The 24,126-nt window shown below is 38.7% G+C and overlaps 2 protein-coding genes and 1 long non-coding RNA gene across 3 annotated transcripts; 2 read left to right on the forward strand and 1 right to left on the reverse strand.

Moving 5' to 3' along the window:
* The first annotated feature begins 331 nt into the window (after positions 1-331).
* LOC311054974 (E3 ubiquitin-protein ligase TRIM39-like) lies at positions 332-2,437 on the forward strand. Its single transcript, XM_084071020.1, has one exon. It carries the CDS (start codon positions 533-535, stop codon positions 1,925-1,927), a length of 1,395 nt encoding a protein of 464 aa, XP_083927146.1. The 5' UTR covers positions 332-532; the 3' UTR covers positions 1,928-2,437.
* A 4,006-nt stretch (positions 2,438-6,443) lies between these two features.
* Positions 6,444-24,126, forward strand: LOC311054541 (uncharacterized protein). Its single transcript, XM_084070553.1, has 2 exons — positions 6,444-8,002; positions 22,693-24,126. Exons 1-2 carry the CDS (start codon positions 6,611-6,613, stop codon positions 24,106-24,108), a joined length of 2,808 nt encoding a protein of 935 aa, XP_083926679.1. The 5' UTR covers positions 6,444-6,610; the 3' UTR covers positions 24,109-24,126.
* LOC311054977 lies at positions 14,223-17,467 on the reverse strand. Its single transcript, XR_014601744.1, has 2 exons — positions 17,291-17,467; positions 14,223-14,612 (listed from the first exon to the last, which is right to left on the reverse strand). It is a non-coding gene; the product is annotated as an uncharacterized lncRNA (long non-coding RNA).

Genomic DNA, 24,126 nt, shown 5'->3' on the forward strand with positions numbered 1-24,126 from the left:
ATTACACTGATGTATTGGTAGGCTTGCCTTTCTCATTAACTTTATACCTAAAATACTACCATGTATGAAGCTGAGGATAAGAAGTCTCATCCACAAGCTCCATTTACAGTGTGTGTGTGTGTGTGTGTGTGTGTGTGTGTGTGTGTGTGTGTGTGTGTGTGTGTGTGTGTGTGTGTGTGTGTGTGTGTGTGTGTGTGTGTGTGTGTGTGTGTGTCAAAAGCTCCGCCCCTTACCAGACCAGCTGACAGAAGGCAGGAAACAGAGACTCATTCTCCTCACTGTCGACACAGAGTGAGAGAGAGATAAGATTCACCTTCAGGTCATACAAACATCTTCCAGTGAGGGAGGACAGACTGTCTATCAGGAGGGAATGCTGACCCAGACCACTGGAACCTGCTGCTGACTCTGTCAGCTGAATGGACTTAAAAAAAAACAGGATTCAAAGTGAAAGTAAACTTCAGGGAGCATTCAGAGGGACCAAGACTGACTGGCTGATTTTCTGTTTTGAGTGTTAGTTGCTAGTTAGTACAAAATGTCTTTCAAGTTGTCTCACCCAGAAGAGGATTATTCCTGTCCTGTGTGTTGTGACATCTTTAAAGATCCTGTTCTCTTGTCATGTAGCCACAGCTTCTGTAAAGCCTGTCTACAGGAATGGTGGAGAGAGAAGGTAATAAAGGAATGTCCAGTTTGTAAAGAGAGACATTCAGTGGATCCACCCAGAAACCTGGCTCTGAAGAACCTGTGTGAGGCCTTCATACAGGAGAGACATCAGAGAGCTTCAACAGGGTCTGAGGTTCTCTGCAGTCTGCATGCTGAGAAACTCAAACTGCTCTGTCTTGAATGTCAACAGCCAGTGTGTGTTGTGTGTCGAGATTCTAAAAAACACACCAACCACAGTTTCAGACCCATTGATGAAGCTGCCCTGGATCACAAGGAGGAAGTCCTGAAATTATTGAAGCCTTTACAGGGGAAACTGGAGGTCTTTAATGAAGTTAAAACAAACTATGATCAAACAGCAGAACACATTAAGGTCCGGGCCCGGCACACAGAGATGCAGATGAAGGAACAGTTTAAGAAGCTTCATCAGTTTCTACAAGAGGAAGAGGAGGCCAGGATCACTGCACTGAGGGAGGAAGAGCAGCAGAAGAGTCAGATGATGAAGGAGAAGATTGAGGGTCTGAACAGAGACATGTCAACCCTTTCAGAGACAATCGGAGCCATAGAGGAGGAGCTGAGAGCAGAACACATCTCATTCCTGCAGAACTACAAGACAACAACGGAAAGAGTCCAGTTCACACTGCAGGACCCACAGCCGGTCTCAGGAGCACTGATAGACGAGGCCAAACACCTGAACAACCTGACCTTCAGAGTCTGGGACAAGATGAAGGACATTGTCTCCTACACTCCTGTCATTCTGGACCCCAACACTGCCCATACAGATCTCATCCTATCTGATGATCTGACCAGTGTGAGATGTGGAGATGAACAGCAGCTTCCTGACAACCCAGAGAGGTATGACTACTGGCCCCGTGTCTTGGCTTCTGAGGGCTTTAACTCTGGGACTCACAGCTGGGATGTTGAGGTTGGAGACAATACAAACTGGACAATAGGTGTGTTAGGAGAGTCTTCTCAGAGGAAGGGAGACGAAGAGGGTCAATACTGGAGAATAAGGTGTTATCAAGTTACATACACAGCACTCTCCACACCAGGGTCAGAAACTGATCTCTCAGTGAAGCAGAAACCCCAGAGGATCAGAGTCCAGCTGGACTGGAACAGAGGAACGCTATCATTCTCTGATCCTGATACTAACACACACCTACACACATTCACACACACTTTCACTGGCACACTCTATCCATTCATTGGTAATGCTCATACTCTCCCTCTGAAGATGTTGCCTTGTAAAGTCAATGTAACTCTGGGATAACATAGTTAGACATGATGATGATGATGATGATGATGATGATGATGATGATGGTGGTGGTGGTGGTGATGATGATGATGATGATGATGGCAGCAACGATGACGTTGAAGTAGAAAAAACTACTAAGACTACTAAGAGTACTGTTACTCAATCAATTGTAATGATTTTAGGTATAAAGTTAATGAATCGTAACAATGTTGAGATGGGGTACTTCACTATAGATTTTTTTGCGACCAATATGATACTTTTACTGTTGTGCTTCTACACAGCTTTCTCACAAAATATAGAATCATCTCTTTGGATGCATCTCAAATGGTTTCATTTTACAATTTCATTATTTTCTTTTTCTTTTTTAGGTAGGCTTATTGTTTTATATAGTGTGTAGAGAGATGAGGTTAGGGGTAGAAAGCATGCAACACCTGACTCCAACTGCAATCAAACTGGCATCCATTTGGTCCACTCTGTGACTATTCACTAACCAGTAACCTTATTAAAATAATTAAGCACTATGGCTGATTTATTTACTCTGATTTCTAATGTAGTTATAGATCTGAACATAAAATTGTATGTGAAGAAATAATTTGAAATCAAATAAACATCTATCACACATCTCTTGTGTGATTTATGTTCCACATTTATGACATCTTACAATATGACATTTTACATGGTTAGCAGAGGTCAGTATGTGAACTATTTTTTTTAAATTATGAAACCACCAGTGGTGAGAACTGTGACAGTAAATGCAAGTGTGTTATCACTAGACTCACTGGTAATACAATGATAACATCATAAGAAAAGATTAAAACAATGTATTTGGTAAAACTAAATGGGCACTAAATGTGAGTGTTTCTGGGATGTAGACTTCTGGAGGTATTGTAGGTCCAAACGTTAAAGCCTCACTATGTAACTTCTTTTTAATTGATAAAATATAATGTTGTCCAATCTGTATGGTAGAGTATGTTAATACAATATAACTTATACAATTAGGGTGGTTGTATTTTGTCTCTCTTCTCTTCTTTTGAGACATTTAGATCGTGTCAAAGGTCATGTCTCACCTATAGACACAGGATCTGACACGAATTTTGACCTGATGGTCAAGATTCAATTTATCCCCTGATCAAGCAGGCAGGCTCTATTAGCTCAATGGTAAACATGTTAGCACTTGCGCAGGACACCGGGTTCAAATCCAGGGTAGAAGAGGAAAGTTACATAGTGCAGCTTTAATTGATACTATGTGACAACAAGACTCTTTTGAAATGCCATTTGATTAAAGAATACGTTCAATACGTTTTGAACGCAAAATGTATTGACTTCATTCAGTTGAGAATATGTCATTTTCTTCCATGGGATTCTGTGAAGTACATTGAAAAAACAGCAGGGGAACATTTACCTTGATATTAATGGATCCAGTAAGTACAAAAATCAAATCCTTGAATTCATTGAAGTCAGTTGAAGGCTGCAGGACATTTTGACAAGTTCGCTATCATCCCTGCTGAATATCAATTGTGTCATATCAGATTAGCATGAAGATATTCATCCTCTCGCAATGTTTGTGTTGTTTTAGAATTTCCAATTTGTAAAATAAGCTAAATGATATGTCTTTTTTTCAAGTGTATGCGGCCTTCCATCTGGCTGCTATTTCTGGTGAATGTGAAAGTGCACGCACACAAGCTCACAAGCATGAAGCAAGAAAGGTTACCTCTGCCCATCTGCCGTCCTTGTAAAGCTAACTGTGTGGTGCTTCCTTCCATGATTTGTGAAATATGATACAGTGTTGATTTAAAGCTCCATGGTTTGCATTGCATCTGACTTTAATGTGGGAATTCAAGCTCTTAAATCAATTCTCTATGACAATGATTCATTTTGTTTTAAGTCTTGAATGTTAAAACCATAAATTCCACTCTGTATGACAATTGTTGTATACTGTAAATGTTTTTTTTAAGTGGTAGCGGATTTCAATCTATTACTATAGGACATTTACTATTTTAAATAATTATGCCTTGTGTTTGTAAGTCAGTTAATCACCATATGATATCTTAAAAAATAAAGACGGCTGGTTGGAGGAAGATGATTATGCTTAATTTATACTCTGTCCTATAAATAAGTATAAATCAGGCTTTAGGATTGGCTACATGGAGTAGTACAGTGTAGTACAATGGAGCAGTTTAGCACATCATCAGCTATTTTCGCAAAACAAAAAAAAACATCATGAATGCAGTCTCCAATCTACCCCAAATGTTATTTTTCTTCATTCATTCCTTGGATCCCAATGACTGCAACCCACAACTTGCATCGGGCCAACCACACTTTGACATTTCTCTAAATTGTCTGTTTGTATTACTTTAATATACTGACTGTCACTGATCAGCTGGTTGCTGTTTGGCTGACTGGCTGCTCTAAATGGTTAATTATTATTATGTCATTTTGGACAGACATTGTCAGCCAAACTGTACATTCCCGCCCTGATTTGAGTTCTCAGTCTGACCCTGTACAAATATAATTGATAGGCATTAAAGATCAGCACCATTTATCATAGTAGCCTTAACCCCCATTTCCTTGTGCCTTTTCACACATGCACTGAACACCAAAGCAATATGTCATCACATGCAGCACACACACAACGGTGGAGGAGGGAGGAGTGTGCCCCCTGGTGGAGATTTGCTTCCTGTTCAAGCTCATACACATCGATTCATAAATGTATTCAGGACAGGGTGGATCACACGTGTTGGCTTTGAAATACGGTCGATGTGTTTGTCTGATAGATGATTCACCAAATTTTATACACATTCAGTCTTTTACACTAATTTATTGGTAGGCTTGCATTCCTCATTAACTGTATACCTACAATACTACCATGTATGACTGAATAAGCTGAGGATGAAAAGTCTGTTCCATAAGCTCCATTTAAAATGTGTCAGATCATGACTGCCTCTTGTCTTCTTGATGTGACTGTGTCTTGATGGCCTCGTCTGCATCATGGTGAAAAACACGACTACTACTGACACTGTGTGTAGAAACATCATGAACAAGACACTGAACCCCTAACTGCTCCTGATGAGCAGGGCCAGCAGGCAGGTGACTTAATACATGAATGCCTCTATTGTCGGTGGGTGAAAGGGTTAACGTGAAAAAAAAGTTTTCATTCCGCGCCCTCTGTTGTTCCCTGTCTGTACTAAATATAATATAATAAAATGCGTGGTTCTGTCTGACTTTTAGGGTGTGTGTGTGTGTGTGTGAGAGAGAGAGAGAGAGAGAGAGAGAGAGAGAGAGAGAGAGAGAGAGAGAGAGAGAGAGAGAGAGAGAGAGAGAGAGAGAGAGAGTGCACCGCTACAGACAATATAAATCACATCTGCTCTGTTGTGTGTCAAAGCTCCGCCCCCTTACCAGACTCAGCCGACAAAAAGCCAGGGTATAATTAAGAAGGTACAGTCGACCTACAGACCAGGCAGACGCCATTGACAAGAATGGGAGACAAAACAGGGAACCAGATTTGTTAGTATAGCAGCTGGATGGCCCAGCTTGTGAGCAAACACTATTTCTGAACGATTGCATCCTTTGTCAGTTAATCGGTTCAGGAATATTGGAAGGCATATCACAGGTTGTTTTCCAATCAATTGTTTTAAAACTAGACACCAGCATGTATGTTTCTGGCAGTGTTGCCAGATTTTGTGAGAGAAATAAGGAACCAGGTTTAGGAAAACAAGCTCAAAAGAAGCAACTAGGTCACAATGTCATTATGAGCACTTTAAACCTATATAGTGTTTAAAGTGTTTAAAAATAGCCGATCTACGTGAGCTTGTATATTTGCTGTTTTAAAAAAATCTTCAAATAAAATGTGGAATATTTGTAAGATTTTTGTAAGAACACAAAACAATGTCAGATGCGGGTTTGGGACAAATACATCATTTTGGGGTCCATGACATACAAATATTTGAGAACCACTGGTTAAAATAATTTTAAATTTGTAAAACAAGCCCAAATAAGCAACTACACTTTAGAAACATGCCCAAAAAAACACAACCCGCAACTACCAATATTTCTTCACAGACAAATAAGCCCAAAGTCGCTTATAATAAGCGGTCATGGCAACACTGGTTTCTGGCTCTGCAGTATCGAGATTTGGTTGTCTCGCGATACTTTGGCATGTTCAGAAACTTACTAGCTCTTTAGATAGATCAATAAATTCATACAGTGTACCCATCGAAAAACAACACAGCAGAAAACAATGTGTGATATGTTTTCTTTTCTTTTCCTGGACCGAGTATTTCACAAAGGTTGCAGTCGTTCAGAAATAGTTTGTTCTAATCTGGTCCACCTCTCATAGGCTCCAATGTGTTCCAGGGCTGCAGTTTGGCTCCCTGCTGACGAAAATGACTTAAATGTCTGTACCTTCTTTTTATATACCTTGACAGAAAGCAGGAAACAGAGACTCATACTCCTCAGCTGTCGACACGCGACACAGAGACAGTTAGATAGTTAGTTAGAACACACAACTTCCAGTGAGGGAGGACAGACTGTCTTTCCACAGCTGGACCACTGGAACCTCCTGCTGACTCTGTCAACTGAATGGACTTTAAAAAGAACCAGGATTTTAAGTGAAAGTAAACTTCAGGGAACATTCAGGGGGACTAAGACTGACTGGCTCAGTTCCTGTTTTGAGTATTTGTAGTTTCACTCAGAGACAAAATGGCTTGCAAGTCGTCTCTTTCAGAAGAGGATTATTCCTGTGTTGTGTGTTGTGACATCTTTAAAGATCCTGTTCTCCTATCATGTAGCCACAGCTTCTGTAAAGCCTGTCTGCAGGAATGGTGGAGAGAGAAGGTAATAAAGGAATGTCCAGTTTGTAAGGAGAGACATTCAGTGGATCCACCCAGAAACCTGGCTCTGAAGAACCTGTGTGAGGCCTTCATACAACAGAGACATCAGAGAGCTTCAACAGGGTCTGAGGTTCTCTGCAGTCTGCATGCTGAGAAACTCAAACTTTTCTGTCTGAAATGTCAACAGCCAGTGTGTGTTGTGTGTCGAGATTCTAAAAAACACACCAACCACAGATTCAGACCCATTGATGAAGCTGCAGTGTATCACAAGAATAAAGTCCAGAAATCTCTGAAGCCTTTACAGGAGAAACTGGAGGTCTTGAATGAAGTTAAAACAAACTATGATCAAACAGCAGGGCACATTAAGGTCCGGGCCCGGCACACAGAGATGCAGATGAAAGAACAGTTTAAGAAGCTTCATCGGTTTCTACAAGAGGAAGAGGAGGCCAGGATATCTGTACTGAGGCAGGAAGAGCAGCAGAAGAGTCAGATGATGAAGAAGAAGATTGAAGGTCTGAACAGAGACATGTCAACTCTTTCAGAGACAATCAGAGCCGTAGAGGAGGCGCTGAGAGCTGAAGACGTCTCATTGCTGCAGAACGCCAAGATCACAATGAAAAGAGTCCAGTTAAAATTGCAAACCCCACAGCTGGTCTCAGGAGCACTGATAGACGAGGTCAAACACCTGGGTAACCTGACCTTCAGAGTCTGGGACAAGATGAAGGACATTGTCTCCTACACTCCTGTCATTCTGGACCCCAACACTGCCTATCCAAAACTCATCCTATCTGATGATCTGACCAGTGTGAGACTTGGAGAGAAACAGCAGCTTCCTGACAACCCAGAGAGGTTTGACCACTGGAGCCGTGTCCTGGGTTCTGAGGGCTTTAACTCAGGGAGTCACAGCTGGGATGTTGAGGTTGGAGACAATCCACGCTGGAGACTAGGTGTGTCAGCAGAGTCTTACCAGAGGAAGGGTGACAGCGGGGGTCAAATTTGGAGCATATTATTCTATGATGGTAAATACAGAGCACAATATTCATCAGGGTCAGACTGGTCAGTTGCTCTTCTCTCATTGAAGCAGAACCCCCAGAGGATAAGAGTGCTGCTGGACTGGACTGAAGGAAAGCTGTCATTCTCTGATCCTGATACTAACACACACATACGCACCTTCACACACACTTTCACCGACACACTCTTTCCATTCATTGGTACTGAGCATACTTCTAATACTCTTAAGATGTTGCCATGGAAGATCAGTGTAACTCTGGAAGAACAATGTTAGACATGATGATGATGATGACAAACTACTGTAGTGAGATATCATCAACATATCTTGGTGATGATGATGTCATGTTATGGATCATATCTACTGTCTATATTCAATAATCAGTAATTGTAAAATTACAGACCATAGCTAGTGTCCATTGTCTATTATACATGTTCTAGTAATTCTAATTTCTATTGTAATTATGTGTTGGGGGTTTAAGGTATACATTAAATCAACAGTAATAATGTTGAGGAGTTGGTGTACTTTATCATACAATGTACCAGACTAATATGATACTTTTATTGTTGTACTTCTACGTTTACTCATAAAATATAGAATCACTTGGATACATCTAAAAAAGTTTTAATGAAAAAAATCATTGATTGTTTAAATTTTTTCAGGGGTTTTCAGGTTTTTTCCCCCCTCGTCTCAGGCTTTGGTGTATTAAGTGCCTTGAGAAAACTTGTTATGATTCTGTACAACATTTGAATTTAATTGAAATTAAAGTGTGTTATCACTTGACTCCCTGAAAATACATCGAAAACACCATGATAAAATATTGAAATACGAAAACAGTTTATTTGGTAAAGCTGTACCCAGTGTGTTTCTGAGGTGTAGACTTCTGGAGGTATTGTGGGTCTAAGGGTTCATTTATACTTTGTCAAATGACCCTTTTTATAACATCACTTGACAAAACGATGTGCTTTAACTCAAAAAGTATTTACTGACATATTCAGTTGAGACTACGTCATTTTCCTCCATGGTAAATACATTGAACAGCAGGGGAACATCTACATTGATATCAATGGATCCAGCAAGAACAAAAATGGAATCCTTGAATTCTACTGATGTCAGTTTAAGGCTGCAGGATATATTGACAACACATTCTATGACCTGTCAGAGAGATATGATCCCTGCCCGGCTGAAAATCATGTCAGATCAGATTAGCATCATATAACATAAGCAAGTCCATGATTTGCGAAATAGGATACTGTATTGATTTAAAGCTCCAAGTGTTGTATTGCATCGGACTTTAATGTGGGGATTCAAGTTCTAAAATCAATTCTCTATGACAATGATTCAATTTGTTTTAAGTTTTGAATGTTAAAGCACTAGATTCCACTCTGTATGACAATTGTTGCTGTAAATGGTTTTTAAGAGGTAGATGATTTCAATCTACTACTGTAGAATAGGACATTTACTATTTGAAATAATTATGCCTTGTGTTTGTAAGTCAGTTAATCACCATATGATCAATCTTAAAAAATAAAGAGGGCTGGTTGGATGGGGGGGAAAAAAATATATACATATATATATATATATATATATATATATATATATATATATATATATATATATATATATATATATATATATATATATATATATATGTGTGTGTATAAATCAGGCTTTAGGATTGGCTACATGGAGTAGTACAGTGTAGTACAGTGGAGCATTTTAGCACATGATCATCAGCTATTTTCACACAAAACATACAAACATAACTAACTGACACAAGGCATTAATGATCATAATCATAATAAGGCTACATCTAGCCTTTTATATTTTCTAATAGTTTGGAGAATTGAGTGAGTAGAGAAATCAGCCAATAATTTGAGAATATATGTTTGTGTCCTGCTTTATATATTGGAATTACTTTAGCGGTTTTCATTTCACTTGGAGAAACACCAGTTGTCAGAGATTGATTGCAGACATGTGTAAGACATGTGTGGTTTCACCACAGATTCAATAATATTCTTAACAAGCGACATATGGTCAGTTAGACTTCTTATCCTTAAATTCTTTGACAATTTCTATTTCCTTCTCATTAGTTTCCCTTAAAACCATACTTTCAGTTACAGTACGTGCACATCTTTAATTACCTCATTTATACTACCTGTGTTTACTATTCTTTCAGCCAGAGTAGGAACAATTCCAACAAAGAAGTCATTAAATTCCTCTGAGATCATAGTATGGTCATCTATCGTTATATTATTGCTGTGGATATCCTAATAGTGGATATCCTAATAATATCATTTAACCCTTCCCATGTATTTATTATTACGGGGCCAGCTTACGGGGCCAGAGCTCTGCTCTGGACACGTATTGTTATTCGCATTATTCTGTCACTTCTTCTTCTGCCACTTTTCGCAGTTCTGGCTGAACCGCGCTGTCGCTTTTTACGAAACTCGGCCATATGGTAGATGGTCATGAAAAACGATCAAAAAATAATTCTCACAATCTTTCGTCCAAAGGTGGCGCTATAGCACTCAATTGAAAATGCCAACTTTGACCAGGTACAACTCATGCCCTGTTTGACCTACAGCCATGAAACTTGGATACACATATGCGTCTCCTCATGCTGAACAACTTTCACCCTCTGACTTTTGACCTCTGACCTTTAGATCTCCCACCATTTTGAATTATATGAAAAACAGTCATTGGCTCCTAACTTCTGCATTTTTTCACTTATGGAAAATCCGTTGGAAATTTTTGTAGGCAGTGGTCCAAGGTTCAAGTGCTAAACGTTTCGTGCAGATTGCTCAAAAATCCCAGGAGGAGATAGATTTTAACTATTACAGTTTAAAGAAAATTATTCATCTGTGCCTAAAACATACATGCAGACTCACATTTCTTTGAAACTTTGCAGAAATGTACAGGGTCATTCCAAATATCACTGAAACCAATCTTACTCCAATTGGCCAAAAGGGGGCGCTATAGCAATTTTTTGAAAAGGCAGACTTTAAACAGGCATAAGTCATGCCTCGTTTGGCCGAAAGTCGTGAAACTTGCTTACACATGTGCCTTGACTCATGAGGAACACACGTATCGATTTGACCATTAAGCTCCGCCCCTAGATTTTCCGCAATTTTGAGCAGTTTGAAAAATACTTGTTTTTGCCAGTTCTGGCTTAACCGTGCATACGCTTTTTACGAAACTCGGCCATATGGTAGATGCTCATGAAAAACTACCAAGAAATAATTCTCACACTCATTCGTCAAAGGGTGGCGCTATGGCACTCAATTGAAAATGCCAACTTTGAACAGGTACAACTCATGCCCTGTTTGACCTACAACCATGAAACTTCAATACACACATGCGTCTCTTCATGCCCGACAACTTTCGTGGTCTGACTTTTGACCTCTGACCTTTAGATCTCCCACCATTTTGAATTATATGAAAAACAGTCATTGGCTCCTAACTTCTGCATTTTTTCACTTATGGAAAATCCGTTGGAAATTTTTGTAGGCAGAGGTCCTAAGTTCAAGTGGTAAACGTTTCGTGCAGATTGCTCAAAAATCCCAGGAGGAGATAGATTTTAACTATTACAGTTTTATGAAAATTATTCATCTGTGCCTAAAACATACATGCAGACTCACATTTCTTTGAAACTTTGCAGAAATGTACAGGGTCATTCCAAATATCACTGAAACCAATCTTACTCCAATTGGCCAAAAGGAGGCGCTATAGCAATTTTTTGAAAATGCAGACTTTAAACAGGCATAAGTCATGCCTCGTTTGGCCGAAAGTCGTGAAACTTGCTTACACATGTGCCTTGACTCATGAGGAACACACGTATCGATTTGACCAGTAAGCTCCGCCCTTAGATTGTCCGCAATTTTGAGCAGTTTGAAAAACACTTAAACCCAGGATTTTTCAGCTATTTGCGTGAAACTGTATCATCTGTGTGATCTCCTTTTTCACAGTTACTTGTCTGTTGGGCCAATGGCGTCTCCCTTAAATGAATGCCTCACAATCTCAAGGTCGCCAGTTCAAGCCTCACTTGATGCAGACTTAATTTAAGTTGAATTGCAAACAACATGACTGTATCAATGAATACATGTGCAAATGGTAAAGATAATCTGAAATGCTTATTTGAGAGTATGTTTTTTCAACGTATGACATACTTCATTCTGAAAATAGCTGATCTACAATCTCACAACTTTTCATGGTTTGTGAGCTTGTAGATCGGCTACTTTCACTAGTTTTGGTTCTGAGGAGATGTACAATTTCTTCATTGGTAAATGGTTTGTGAACGAGTGATCTTAGTGTTAGTGAAACAGGGGCTTGGTTCATGAAAGAAGGCAAGAGTTTATGATCTTCAACAGACAATATCAGCCTGGACAAAGCTATAGCACTATAGGTAGTGTTGCAGCCTATTAGTCTGAAGGTTGAGAGTTCGAATCCTGTTAATGGCAGTAGGTTGAGATGTCCAATCAAACCATTATGTTTCCATCTCTCTCTCTCATCAATCTATTGTTTCCATGTCACTCTCTCTCTCTCTTCAATCTATTCCGTTTCCATGTCTCTCTCTCTCTCTCTCTATTCACTGGCCCCGTATTATCGCTGCTTGCAGCTATATTGTTATTCTTGTTATCCTCCAGTAAAGTGCTGTGATAATTCATGTTGCTGCTTGTCATTATTCTAATACATTTATTTGTGTAGGTCTTTTTTTTTTAAATTCTAAAACATCTTTATATAATAGATTATACATTAATAAATGTATAAACTATCACGCTTGTTGGGCATTGAAGTGGTCGATGGTTGTGTGTGTTGGTACATATGAAACTGCAGCTAACAGCCCTGTCTGCTGTGGTGTAGAGAACATCACAAGAGGAGAGGATGTGGGCACAAAGAAGGCTGTAGATCATGTTTAGCGCTGAGAAATGACAGATGTGAAACCTTCACAGGGACGTGCTGGCCACTGGGAAATTTGGGATTATTTATTGTCTAGTTATCTAAAGTACAGTATTTGTGTATTTAAGTAAAAGTATCAATACTGCAATGTAAAAGAAATACTCCATTACAAGTAAAAGAAGTGAGAAGTAGTATCAACTAGTAACCTTGTTCACACTTTCAGCCACCAGAGGGTGCTTGTGTTCATATGATTGATTGATTGAATACTTTATTTAGAAGTTTGCAGAACAAAAAAAAAATACAAGGTCAACTAAATAGGATTGAAAAGCCCATGAAAGCCTAATGGCTTATTTCAAATCTCATAGCCTGTAGATTTGAAAATCTACAAGCTTTGAAATCTATAGTGAGCTTGTAGATCTGCTATTTTTGAAATATCGTGAACATTTGCGCAAATCTTTGAATATATATATATATATATATATATATTTTAAGCGAACATTTTTAACTCATGTTACAACTTCTGGGGTGTCCCTGGAACAAAATATTTTGACATGGGGGTCCACAGCCAAATAGCCTACATTTTGGGTGGTCTACCCTGTGCAGATACCCTGTTTACACTTATACTGTATGTTGGTCTGTTGAGTGAGAAAACAATGTTGCACATTAAAGGAGTAGTTCACCCCAAAAAGTGACTTATTTTCTATCAATTACACACCCCATGAAGCTTGAATTCATGGAGATGTTTTGGTTTCATTCCTAAGCCAATCATTTGTCGACCAGCGGAGACTCCGGTAGAAGAGACTTAACATGACATCAACACAACACTGCCTCATCAAAGCTGGTATGGTGACTTTATACATTGTCAGATACTTGAATGCTTTATATTATCATCACTTTACCCAAATACATTATATTATCATCACTTTACCCAAATACGTTATATTATATTATTATTATATTAAATGCATTATATTATCATCAATTTACCCAAATACAGCTCACATCAAGTTAGGAGGTTTTTCATCATTATTGTGGAGATAGTTGTTTTGTCCATCACTGATAAGAATGACCAAGTTAGACAGAAAACAAAAACGTAAGTTGGAGTTAAATGGTTTGAACAACAGTTTGAGAGTCCAATGGAGTCAGAAGTCAGAAGTGCTTTTTAATGCTTTTCATTGAACGGAGATAGTTGGTTTCTGCCCGACAGTGACAATATAATATACAAAAATAAATACATTTTAAGCCTTTTTGGCATAATGTTTCCTCTCTCTGGGCGACACCAGTAGAACTCCTGTAACTTCCTCAGTTTTTAATTTAAAGCCATTTGTGTATCCCATTAAATGGACAGTGATTACCGGTATATAAAGACATAATAATCATTAACAGATGTAGGTTATATGGAGTAAATAGGTTTAATGAATCATTGTTACAAAGCACATCTCTAATGATCACCTATTGTTTCCTAAAGTTCAGATTCATTCACGTTTAAACGTCTGCATGGTTGCACTCCTGGGACCTGCAACACTTTCAATTATATTTATGAATACAAATAAATCTGCTAATTAGACCAATATATTACCACAATCAATCCTGAATAGAAGGTATGAGTACAAATACAAATGGTGGCAAAACAGAGATTGGCATTTACTCATAAATGGTGATTATCATCTCATACTCCTCACTCCATGTCAGGTCAAACCGGAGATTTTGATCATTGGTCTTCCACCTGCATATTCCGTAGTTCCAGCCAAAATAGTAGATGTAGCAGTACAGTTCAGAGTGTTGACCAGGGCAGTCCTTCTTCGTCAGTTTAATGGTTGCACCACAGCCTTGAGAAGTACTAGGGTGGTTTTGCAGTCGGACATTGTTGGAGGTGTTATTCACTACTTTGCCACGTACCAGCTGCGGATGACCATGTTCCAGGGTCGTTGGGTGATCGATGTTGATTGCAGCGTTGCCCATTCTAAAGAAAGAAAGAAAGAAAGAAAGAGAGAGAAAGAAAGAAAGAAAGCAGTTAAATAAAAAGTTTTCCAGACCACCATTGTAAAAAAGAAAAAAAGACATTCCACACAGCTTCCTTTCTGTCTTGGGACACGTGTGTGTGTGTGTGTGTGTGTGTGTGTGTGTGTGTGTGTGTGTGTGTGTGTGTGTGTGTGTGTGTGTGTGTGTGTGTGTGTGTGTGTGTGTGTGTGTGTGTGTGTCTGTCTGTCTGTCTGTCTGTCTGTCTGTCTGTCTGTCTGTCTGCCTGCCTGCCTGCCTGCCTGCCTGCCTGCCTGCCTGCCTGCCTGCCTGCCTGCCTGCCTGCCTGCCTGCGCCTGCCTGCCTGCCTGCCTGCCTGCCTGCCTGCCTGCACCCCAGACACTGCATGGTTTTGTATTGTTGTTGTTTGGTGCCAGGCCTGTGTTTCCCGTTCTTTCCCCATTAGTGGTTCAGTGCTACCGTGTACACGGGCCGACCCGCCCTTTGTTAGCCTGGAGAGAGAATCATGTCACCAAAGTAATCTTGCCTTATACTGACTTTACCACCTTATACTTACTACTAGAATTCATGTATACTGTAGCTACTTGGTAATAAAGTATGTCCTATTTTTCCACAAACGCAAAATCAGTAATATTACCAGAATAACATAGGCCTAGCCCTAAATATATAGTCATAGTGCCATAGTGTCTATTCTATTCCACAGTGCTACACATTTTAAAATAAATACATTTTCTATTATTTGGGGGGGGGAAAGCCGATCTACAAGCTCATCACAGCATGAGCTTATAGATCAGCTATTCTCACTTCTTTTTAGCCTATAAAGACATTCCCAAAATTGAAAACTGGGATGTCAGTGTTAGTGGTTAGCTATACTTTCGCAAACCTGGAGACTGGGAGGTTATCCACTGTACGTATGCTCGCAGCTGGCAGTCCTGAGACAGGCATTAAATGTGGCATGGTCCAAATATATTCATGTTTGGGATTTCAATAATTGGGTCTTATCAGTACAGACAGTGCTTCCATCTTACATTGGGAGAAAAAGGGCCACTTGGCTGCAAAGGTGAATGAGTACGTATTATACTTCATATGGTTATTGTGCCTCTTGCTTTATTCTCTGATCGTCTGTAATAGCTTTTATCCAAAGTTTTATCGTGATTGTTCTTTTTACTCTGCTCTGTAAAGCACTTTGTGACTTGTCTGGAAGTGTGCTATATAAATATATTCATTATCATTATAGACAGATGGCTTTTCAGAGGACAGTGTTACTTGAGGTCATGAAGAGATTAAGTTCTCGTTTTTTGTTAGTCAACTTTAATAGCTGTGGTTTGGTTTCTATTAAGGTGAGGTTTGTGAGAAAGTCTGAGTCTAAGTCTAAGTCTCAAAACAGGTAATTACAGTATGTGCAGTACACGATGAGTAATTAATGAAGGGAATGGCAGGATTCAAAGGAATGCAGTGTCACTATAGTTTGATGCAAAGGAGCCTAACTTTGATCAGAGGTGAGGGGGAGGTCTGATGGTGAGGCTGTGGATCAAGTGTTTCCATGGATTATGATTGTGGAGTGTTACTGTGGTTATTATTGGTATTATTGGACACTTTGAAACGGTTTCTCGCAACTGACATAAATCAACTTTACTTTTTGACATTTTGCTGTATTGAAATGTAGAACATTTCGAAAATAGATTCCTTAAAAGAATCTGACATTTTCAGAAATAGTGAAAATATAGCAGATCTACAAGCTCACAACGGGTCGCACTGCAACACAATGTGAGCTTGTATATCTGCTGTTTTCACCAAATTTGAATTAGGGCTTGAGTGGTTAATCCATGATGTATTTTTGTTTGAAGTTTGGATCACAAGCATCCCTTTCTAGGAATGTAGTGGAGTTAAAAGTACAATATGTGAGTGAAAGTCAAGAGCTTACAAAAGAAAAACAATGCTACAAATGTTTTACTTTAGTATAACACTCAAGTACATTGTTACTGTTCATTGCTGTTCAGAACACACTCTCCTCTTATACACACAAACATAAAGGTACCAACTGGAACCAAAAATTGGTTCTTCAGAGAGAGACATAAACATATTCTTATAACTATTTTAAAATTCTGATTCTGTTTAAAATAATGATTTATACAAATTGGGTTTGGTTAACAAAGTCGCAGGTCTGTTTCACAACGAGTCTTAGTTCTTGGACCTGTGCAGACCTCCATTCTTTAATACTCAAATCAAATCAAAACAAACTTGATTTGTGAAGCACGTTTAAAACAACATGGTTGACCAATGTGCTGTACAAGTTCAAATCTAAATTCAAAATAGCAAAAAGATGTGAGAACACGACAGAAAACATTACACAGATTAAAGACAAAACATCAGTGCACATCAAAAGGTCAACTAGGGCTAAAAAACCCGGGGAGAAAAGGTGAGTCTTAACTGAGGATTTTAAAAACGTCCTTGGACTCGACAATAATTGGTCTGTATGTTGTCACATTTTTGAACATTGAGTCCTATGTCGATGATTGTCTATTGTACAACATCTGTCAAATCATTATAATAATAATAATAGTAATTAATAATAACACTAACAATAATAATAATAATTATGTTAATAATAATGCAGTTATTATTATTATCCTCATTATTATTGCTTTTTTCTTTACTCACTCTTGTCAGAAGTTTGTAATACAAAACGTCCGTCTTCTGTCTGTTTGTTCTTTCTTCAGTATGTCTCTTCTCTTGTATACAATTTTACCGTCACTTAATTTATCAACTTTTAAAGTGAAAACAAAAAATATGTTTTTTTCAGAAAAGCACAACATGTACACCTGTACCTCAGAATGAAGGGACAGTAAGTGGCGTGACAATGTGCAATCTCTTAAAAAGACGTTTAAACAGGGAGGCACCCCTTCAGATCACATGTTCTCTGTGTGTGTGTGTGTGTGTGTGTGTGTGTGTGTGTGTGTGTGTGTGTGTGTGTGTGTGTGTGTCTGTGTGTGTGTGTGTGTGTGTGTGTGTGTGTGTGTGTGTGTGTGTGTGTGTGTGTGTGTGTGTGTGTGTGTGTGTGCGTGCGTGCGTGTGTGTGTGTGTCACTGTCAGTCATGTATGGGGCGGGGTTGTTTCTGGAAAATGATCTGTCTATCTACCTTGGGGTGTTTTTGTCACTGTATATTTACATATAGGTGACATTTGTCCTCTGCATTGTACCCATCCTAGGAGCAGTGATCAGCCAGCACTCGGGGAGCAGTTAGGGCAGGGGTAGGCAATTGAGATAAGCCTAGGGCCAATATCACTCCCAGACATTCCATCGCGGGCCGGGCCTGCGTGCGAAGCGCGCGGGCGCAAAATTTTTCGGGTCTAATTCGGGTCTAACTCGGTCTAATTCGGGTCTAATTTGGGTCTAATTCGGTTCTGTTTGACCAATATAAATCAACATTTTTTCCGGTTTAAATATCAGCACAGGCGATTTTTCTGGTGATTTTTTTTTCTTCTTCATTTTCCTCTAGCTATAAAATGTTATAAATCCTTTAAAATGCATGCGTGTTTATGAGTGCATGATTTCAAAAGTGGGTTCAGGTTCTATGAAATAAGTATTTATAATTATTTTAACATTAATTTTTAATACTTTTTTTATAACACTTTTCAGTAAATCATTCATACTGTATCTTTCTGTATTTGGATATAATAGATATCGGTCTGATACTGTATAAAAATAAAATCCCTCCCCCCCAAAAAAAATCAAAAAATATTTTTTTTTTTTTTTTTTTTTTTTCAAAATTATCTCACGGGCCAGATATTATTTCTGGGGGGCCAATTTCGGCCCGCGGGCCGCCTATTGCCGACCCCTGAGTTAGGGGTTAAGTGGGGACACTTCAACACATTGCTGAGGCCTGGAATCGAACCTTTGGCTTCCCAGGCGGGCTCTCTAACCATTCAGCTATGTCCGTCCCTATACTTGCAAACAGTGGTGGAAAAGTACTCAAATGTTTTACTTAAGTAAAAGTATCAATACTGCAATATAGATATACTCTTTTACAAGTAAAAGTCCGGATTTCAAAATTGACTTGAGTGAAAGTACAAAAGTATTGGCATCAAAATGTACTTAAAGTACGTACCAAAAGTAAAAGTACTGATTATGCAGAATGTCCTATTTCAAGTTTATTATTTTTTTAAATAGCAGATCTACAAGCTCACAATGCGTCACATCGTGATGCATTGTGAGCTTGTAGATCTGCTATTTTCAAATGGCCGAAATGCTGAAATGGTTACTGTATGTTTTGTAATAATAATCAAAATCTACAAAGTAAATAGTAACTACATTTTTAAAATAATTATAGTGAAGTAAAAAGTACAATATTTGCCTCTGGGTTGTAGTGGAGTAGAAGTAAAATTATTGAAAATTGGAAATACTCAGTAAAGTAAAAAAAATACCTCAAAATTGTACTGAAGTACAGTACTTGAGTAAATGCACATACTGTAGTTACTTTCCACTACTATAAGAAGGTGCTCTTTGGTTAGACAAAGGGGGAGCCTTCAAAAAAAAAAGAAAAAAGAGGCACATCTTCCAAAAAGGTTTAATATAAAAGCCTAGTTAATCTTTGAACAATAAAAACATGTTTGGGCCTTTTATGGCCTTCTTCAGGGCATGCATGGTCAAACTGAGTGCAGATTCCTGACTATAAAACAATGATAGGAACATTAACATTTGTAGAATGCTACTACGAATACTTACAACACCTTAAGAACCTGTAGAACTATAACACCTATAGTTCCAATACAGGTGTTATAAGTAGGAGTCTTTAATAAGCATCCGCAGCAGCATTCTACAAAACATGGACGTGTATCGGCACATATAGGCCTTCCTTAGCGTTTTTACTCCACGTTTTTCCACACACGCTATCCTCCTCAAAAGTACAAACTAGGCTACAAAGTACAGTTTATTTTTATATCAACAAATTGAAATGTATTGAAATGTCAAACATTTCCTAAATAAATAAAAAAATCAGTCATTTTCCGAAATAGTGAAAATATAGCAGATTTACAAGCTCACAATGGGTCGCCCCGTAACGGGATGTGAGCTTGTGTATCTGCTATTTTCACAACATTTGAATTAGGGGTAGTTCCAATACAGGTGTTGTAAGTAGAACATCATATTTATTCAACACTAATTGTGTTGAATAGCTGCAGGTCATATTACACAATACAAAGCATCGTGATCATGCATGATGACCTTGTAACCCCTGAACTAATCTGGAATGTGATCAGACCAGTAGAGTGATGAAGGGTGACAAGTTTCATTATGGATGATACACTCATTTACAGATGAGATTATAGCTTTACACTCATGAGGAAACACAAACAAAACCCCATAAAAAACCTCTGAACATTATTTGGATGTTTGGTAAAGGAGCGGTCGATGCTAAACAGACACAAACACATCACACATCACAACACATCAAACACGTCATTTTGGACAGACATGTGCATTCCCATTTGTGTTCCCAGTCTGGTCCTGTACAATCACTTTATCACAGCTTTACCCCATTGCCCTGTACCTTTTCATACTGTACATGCACACTGACACCAGAACAATCTCATCACTTGCACCATACACAACAATGGAGAACGATAGGAGTGTGCCGGTGGGCATTTGTGTGCGCAGTGCGCACCTTTCTAGTGTTAAAGCTTGTACTCTTAAATGCATAGATAGATAGATGCAAACTTTATCTCTTCCACAAGCTCTATTTAAAATGTTTCAGATGACTTGTCTTCTTGATTTGATGTCCTTGTCTGCATTGTGCTGAAAAACACTCCTGACATAGTGTGTAGAAACATCCTAACAATTTTGGGGTCAATGGGGCAGGAGACTTGCATGAGAAAGAAAAGCGCTATATAATGTCTGATGTAATATTATTAATATTATTATTATGAGAACTTGTTGCATAATACAATATGTATTTATTTTTAATATATTTGTTACATGATTTGAGTCTAACACTGTAGAATAGGACATACTGTAGTGTATCTACTGTACTATTTTAAATAGATCATTTTATCATACATTGTTGTATTAGTAAAGCATAATGGTCAACCCATCTAATTGTCTATATATACTTTCCTCTTACCGGTAATTCATATTTACTTTCCCTCCATTCAAACAACTTCTGGATACTGTTTGGCAATTGACTGTTGTTTATTTTGTACATGAGTTGGATGGTTTTGAAATCAACCAGGTCCTTACATTTCAGTGTGTTCAGTTGGATAAAGAGTGGGTTTGTTGGTTCTCTGTAATCAGCTTTGTTTACTGTCCTTATTTTTTTTTTTGGATAATTAAATTTGGATCTGTGTTTGTTCTGTACATATTTCCCCACACTTCCACACAGTAATGTATGGGAGTATGACGGAACAGTACAAGGTATAATGATGACTGATTTACAATATATTTTACTTTATATAATACTGATAATGACTTGATATTTTTGATTTAATATACTTTATATGTCGCTTCCAACTTAATGTATTATCTATAATCACTCCAATAAATTGTATTTCATTCACTCTTTCTATTTCTATATTATTTATCATATGTTTTTTTTTCAATAGCGGTTGTTATTTCTGCAAACAAAATCCAATAACGCTAGTGTGGTGGTTCTATTTTTGTTTAAATTCATACTGTTGGTCACACAGAATATTTTGTTTAGTGATAAGATCATCTAGCCTTTTGTAGAATATTTTTTCTAATAGTTTGGAGAATTGAGGGAGAAGAGAAATAGGTCTATAATTTGAGAATATATGTTTGTCTCCTGCTTTATATAATGGAATTACTTAGCGGTTTTCATTTCACTTGGAAAAACACCAGTTGTCCGAGATTGATTGCAGACATGTGTAAGGGGTTTCACCACAGATTCAATAATGTTCTTAACAAGCGACATATCTATACCGTTACGGTCAGTAGACTTCTTATCCTTAAATTCTTTGACAATTTATATAATTTCCTTTTCATTAGTTCCCCTTAAAACCATACTTTCAGTTACGTGCACGTCTTTAATTACCTCATTTATACAACCTACTGTTTACTATTCTCTCAGCCAAAGTAGGAACAATTCCAACAAAGAAGCCATTAAATTCCTCTGAGATAAGATCATCTATCGTTATATTATTGCTGTTTAGACAATGAGATGGATATCCTGGCTTTCCAGTTCTGTTTTTAATAATCTAATTTAACACTTCCCATTCATTTGTTATATTATTCTTGCTATCCTCCAGTAAAGTGCTGTAATGGTTCATTTTGCTGCTTGTCATTATTCTAATCAATTTATTTTTGAAGGTCTTATATTTAAGACATATTTATATAATAGATTATACATTAATAAATGTATTCTTGACATGCAGGTTGAATTAATAAACACACTTGAAAAAATCACACTTGTTGGGCATTGAAGTGGTCGATGTGTCTGTCTGATGGATGATTCACCAAATTGTACTGATATACTATATACTAAAAATAATATAATAAAAGACATATCTAACTTTGATGAATCTCATACAACCAATTGAATGTGTGGAGCATACGGTATATGCGTATTAGATTGAGGGTGGATTTGTGTGTGTGTGTGTGTGTGTGTGTGTGTGTGTGTGTGTGTGTGTGTGTGTGTGTGTGTGTGTGTGTGTGTGTGTGTGTGTGTGTGTGTGTGTGTGTGTGTGCTTGCATGCGTACGTGCGTGCGTGCGTGCGTGCGTGTTCCTGTCTTCTAAAAAGGCGTCCGCCCACTTCACACAGATACGGGAAGTAAACCGGAGATGACATGTCTTGCTATTTCTGTCCTGGCTCATACTCATAGAGTTAAAAATATCTCATACTCCTCACTGTCGACACACACACTGAGTGAGGGAGGACAGACTGTCTTTCCACAGGTAGAGGAGGGAATACTGACCCAGACCACTGGAACCTGCTGCTGACTCTGTCAGCTGAATGGACTTTAACAAGAACCAGGATTCTATAAGTGAGAGTAAACATTCAGAGGGACCAACCACTGACTGACTGATTTCCTATTTTGAGTGTTTGTATAGCTTCACTGTAGAGACAAAATGGCTTCCAAGTCGTCTCTCCCAGAAGAGGATTATTCCTGTCCTGTGTGTTGTGACATCTTTAAAGATCCTGTTATTCTGTCATGTAGCCACAGCTTTTGTAAAACCTGTCTGCAGGAATGGTGGAGAGAGAAGTTAATAAAGGAATGTCCAGTTTGTAAGGAGAGACACTCAGTGGATCCGCCCAGAAACCTGGCTCTGAAGAACGTGTGTGAGGCCTTCATACAACAGAGACATCAGAGAGCTTCAAAAGGGTCTCTCTGCAGTCTGCATGATGAGAAACTCAAACTCTTCTGTCTGGAATGTCAACAACCAGTGTGTGTTGTTTGTCGAGATTCTAAAAAACACACAAACCACAGATTCAGACCCATTGATGAAGCTGCACTGGATCACAAAGAGGAAGTCCAGAAATTACTGAAGCCTTTACAGGAGAAACTGGAGGTCTTTAATAAAGTTAAAACAGACTATGATCAAACAGCAGAACACATTAAGGTCCAGACCCGGCACACAGAGATACAGATGAAGGAACAGTTTAAGAAGCTTCATCAGTTTCTACAAGAGGAAGAGGAGGCCAGGATCACTGCACTGAGGGAGGAAGAGCAGCAGAAGAGTCAGATGATGAAGGAGAAGATTGAGGGTCTGAACAGAGACATGTCAACGCTTTCAGAGACAATCAGAGCCATAGAGGAGGAGCTGAGAGCTGAACACATCTCATTCCTGCAGAACTACAAGACCACAACGGGAAAAGTCCAGTTCACACTGCAGGACCCACAGCCGGTCTCAGGAGCACTGATAGACGAGGACAAACACCTGGACAACTTGATCTTCAGAGTCTGGAACAAGATGAAGGACATTGTCTCCTACACTCCTGTCATTCTGGACCCCAACACTGCCCATTCATGTCTCATCCTGTCTGATGATCTGACCAGTGTGAGACGTGGAGAGATACAGCAGCTTCCTGACAACCCAGAGAGGTTTGACAATTTCCACATTGTCCTGGGTTCAGAGGGCTTTAACTCAGGGACTCACAGCTGGGATGTTGAGGTTGGAGACAATACAGCCTGGACAGTAGGTGTGATAGAGGAGTCTTTTCAGAGGAGGGGAGGCGGTGGGGGTCAATTCTGGAGAATAAAGTTACGTGAAGGTAAATACACAGCAATCTCCTCAAAAGGGCCAAACGTTGATCTCTCATTGAAGCAAAGCCTTCAGAGGTTCAGAGTCCAGCTGGACTGGAACAAAGGAAAGCTGTCATTCTCTGATCCTGATACTAACACACAAATACACACCTTCACACACACTTTCACTGACACACTCTTTCCATACATTTTCACTGATGATACTCTCCCTCTGAAGATGTTACCAGGGAAGATCAGTGTAACTCTGGAACAACAGAGTTAGACATGATGATGATGATGA

This window comes from Gymnoscopelus microlampas (assembly GCF_963454915.1).
Source record: "Gymnoscopelus microlampas genome assembly, chromosome: 11".
Classification (NCBI taxonomy): domain Eukaryota; kingdom Metazoa; phylum Chordata; class Actinopteri; order Myctophiformes; family Myctophidae; genus Gymnoscopelus; species Gymnoscopelus microlampas.

What these genes read in the sequence shown, in the direction of transcription:
- LOC311054974 (XM_084071020.1), top strand. Translation starts at nt 533, where the DNA reads ATGTCTTTCAAGTTGTCTCACCCAGAAGAGGATTATTCCTGTCCTGTG.
- LOC311054541 (XM_084070553.1), top strand. Translation starts at nt 6,611, where the DNA reads ATGGCTTGCAAGTCGTCTCTTTCAGAAGAGGATTATTCCTGTGTTGTG. An exon ending in TGTTGCCATGGAAGATCAGT is followed by an intron (nt 8,003 to 22,692) that starts GTAACTCTGGAA and finishes GTGTTTGTATAG; the next exon opens with CTTCACTGTAGAGACAAAAT.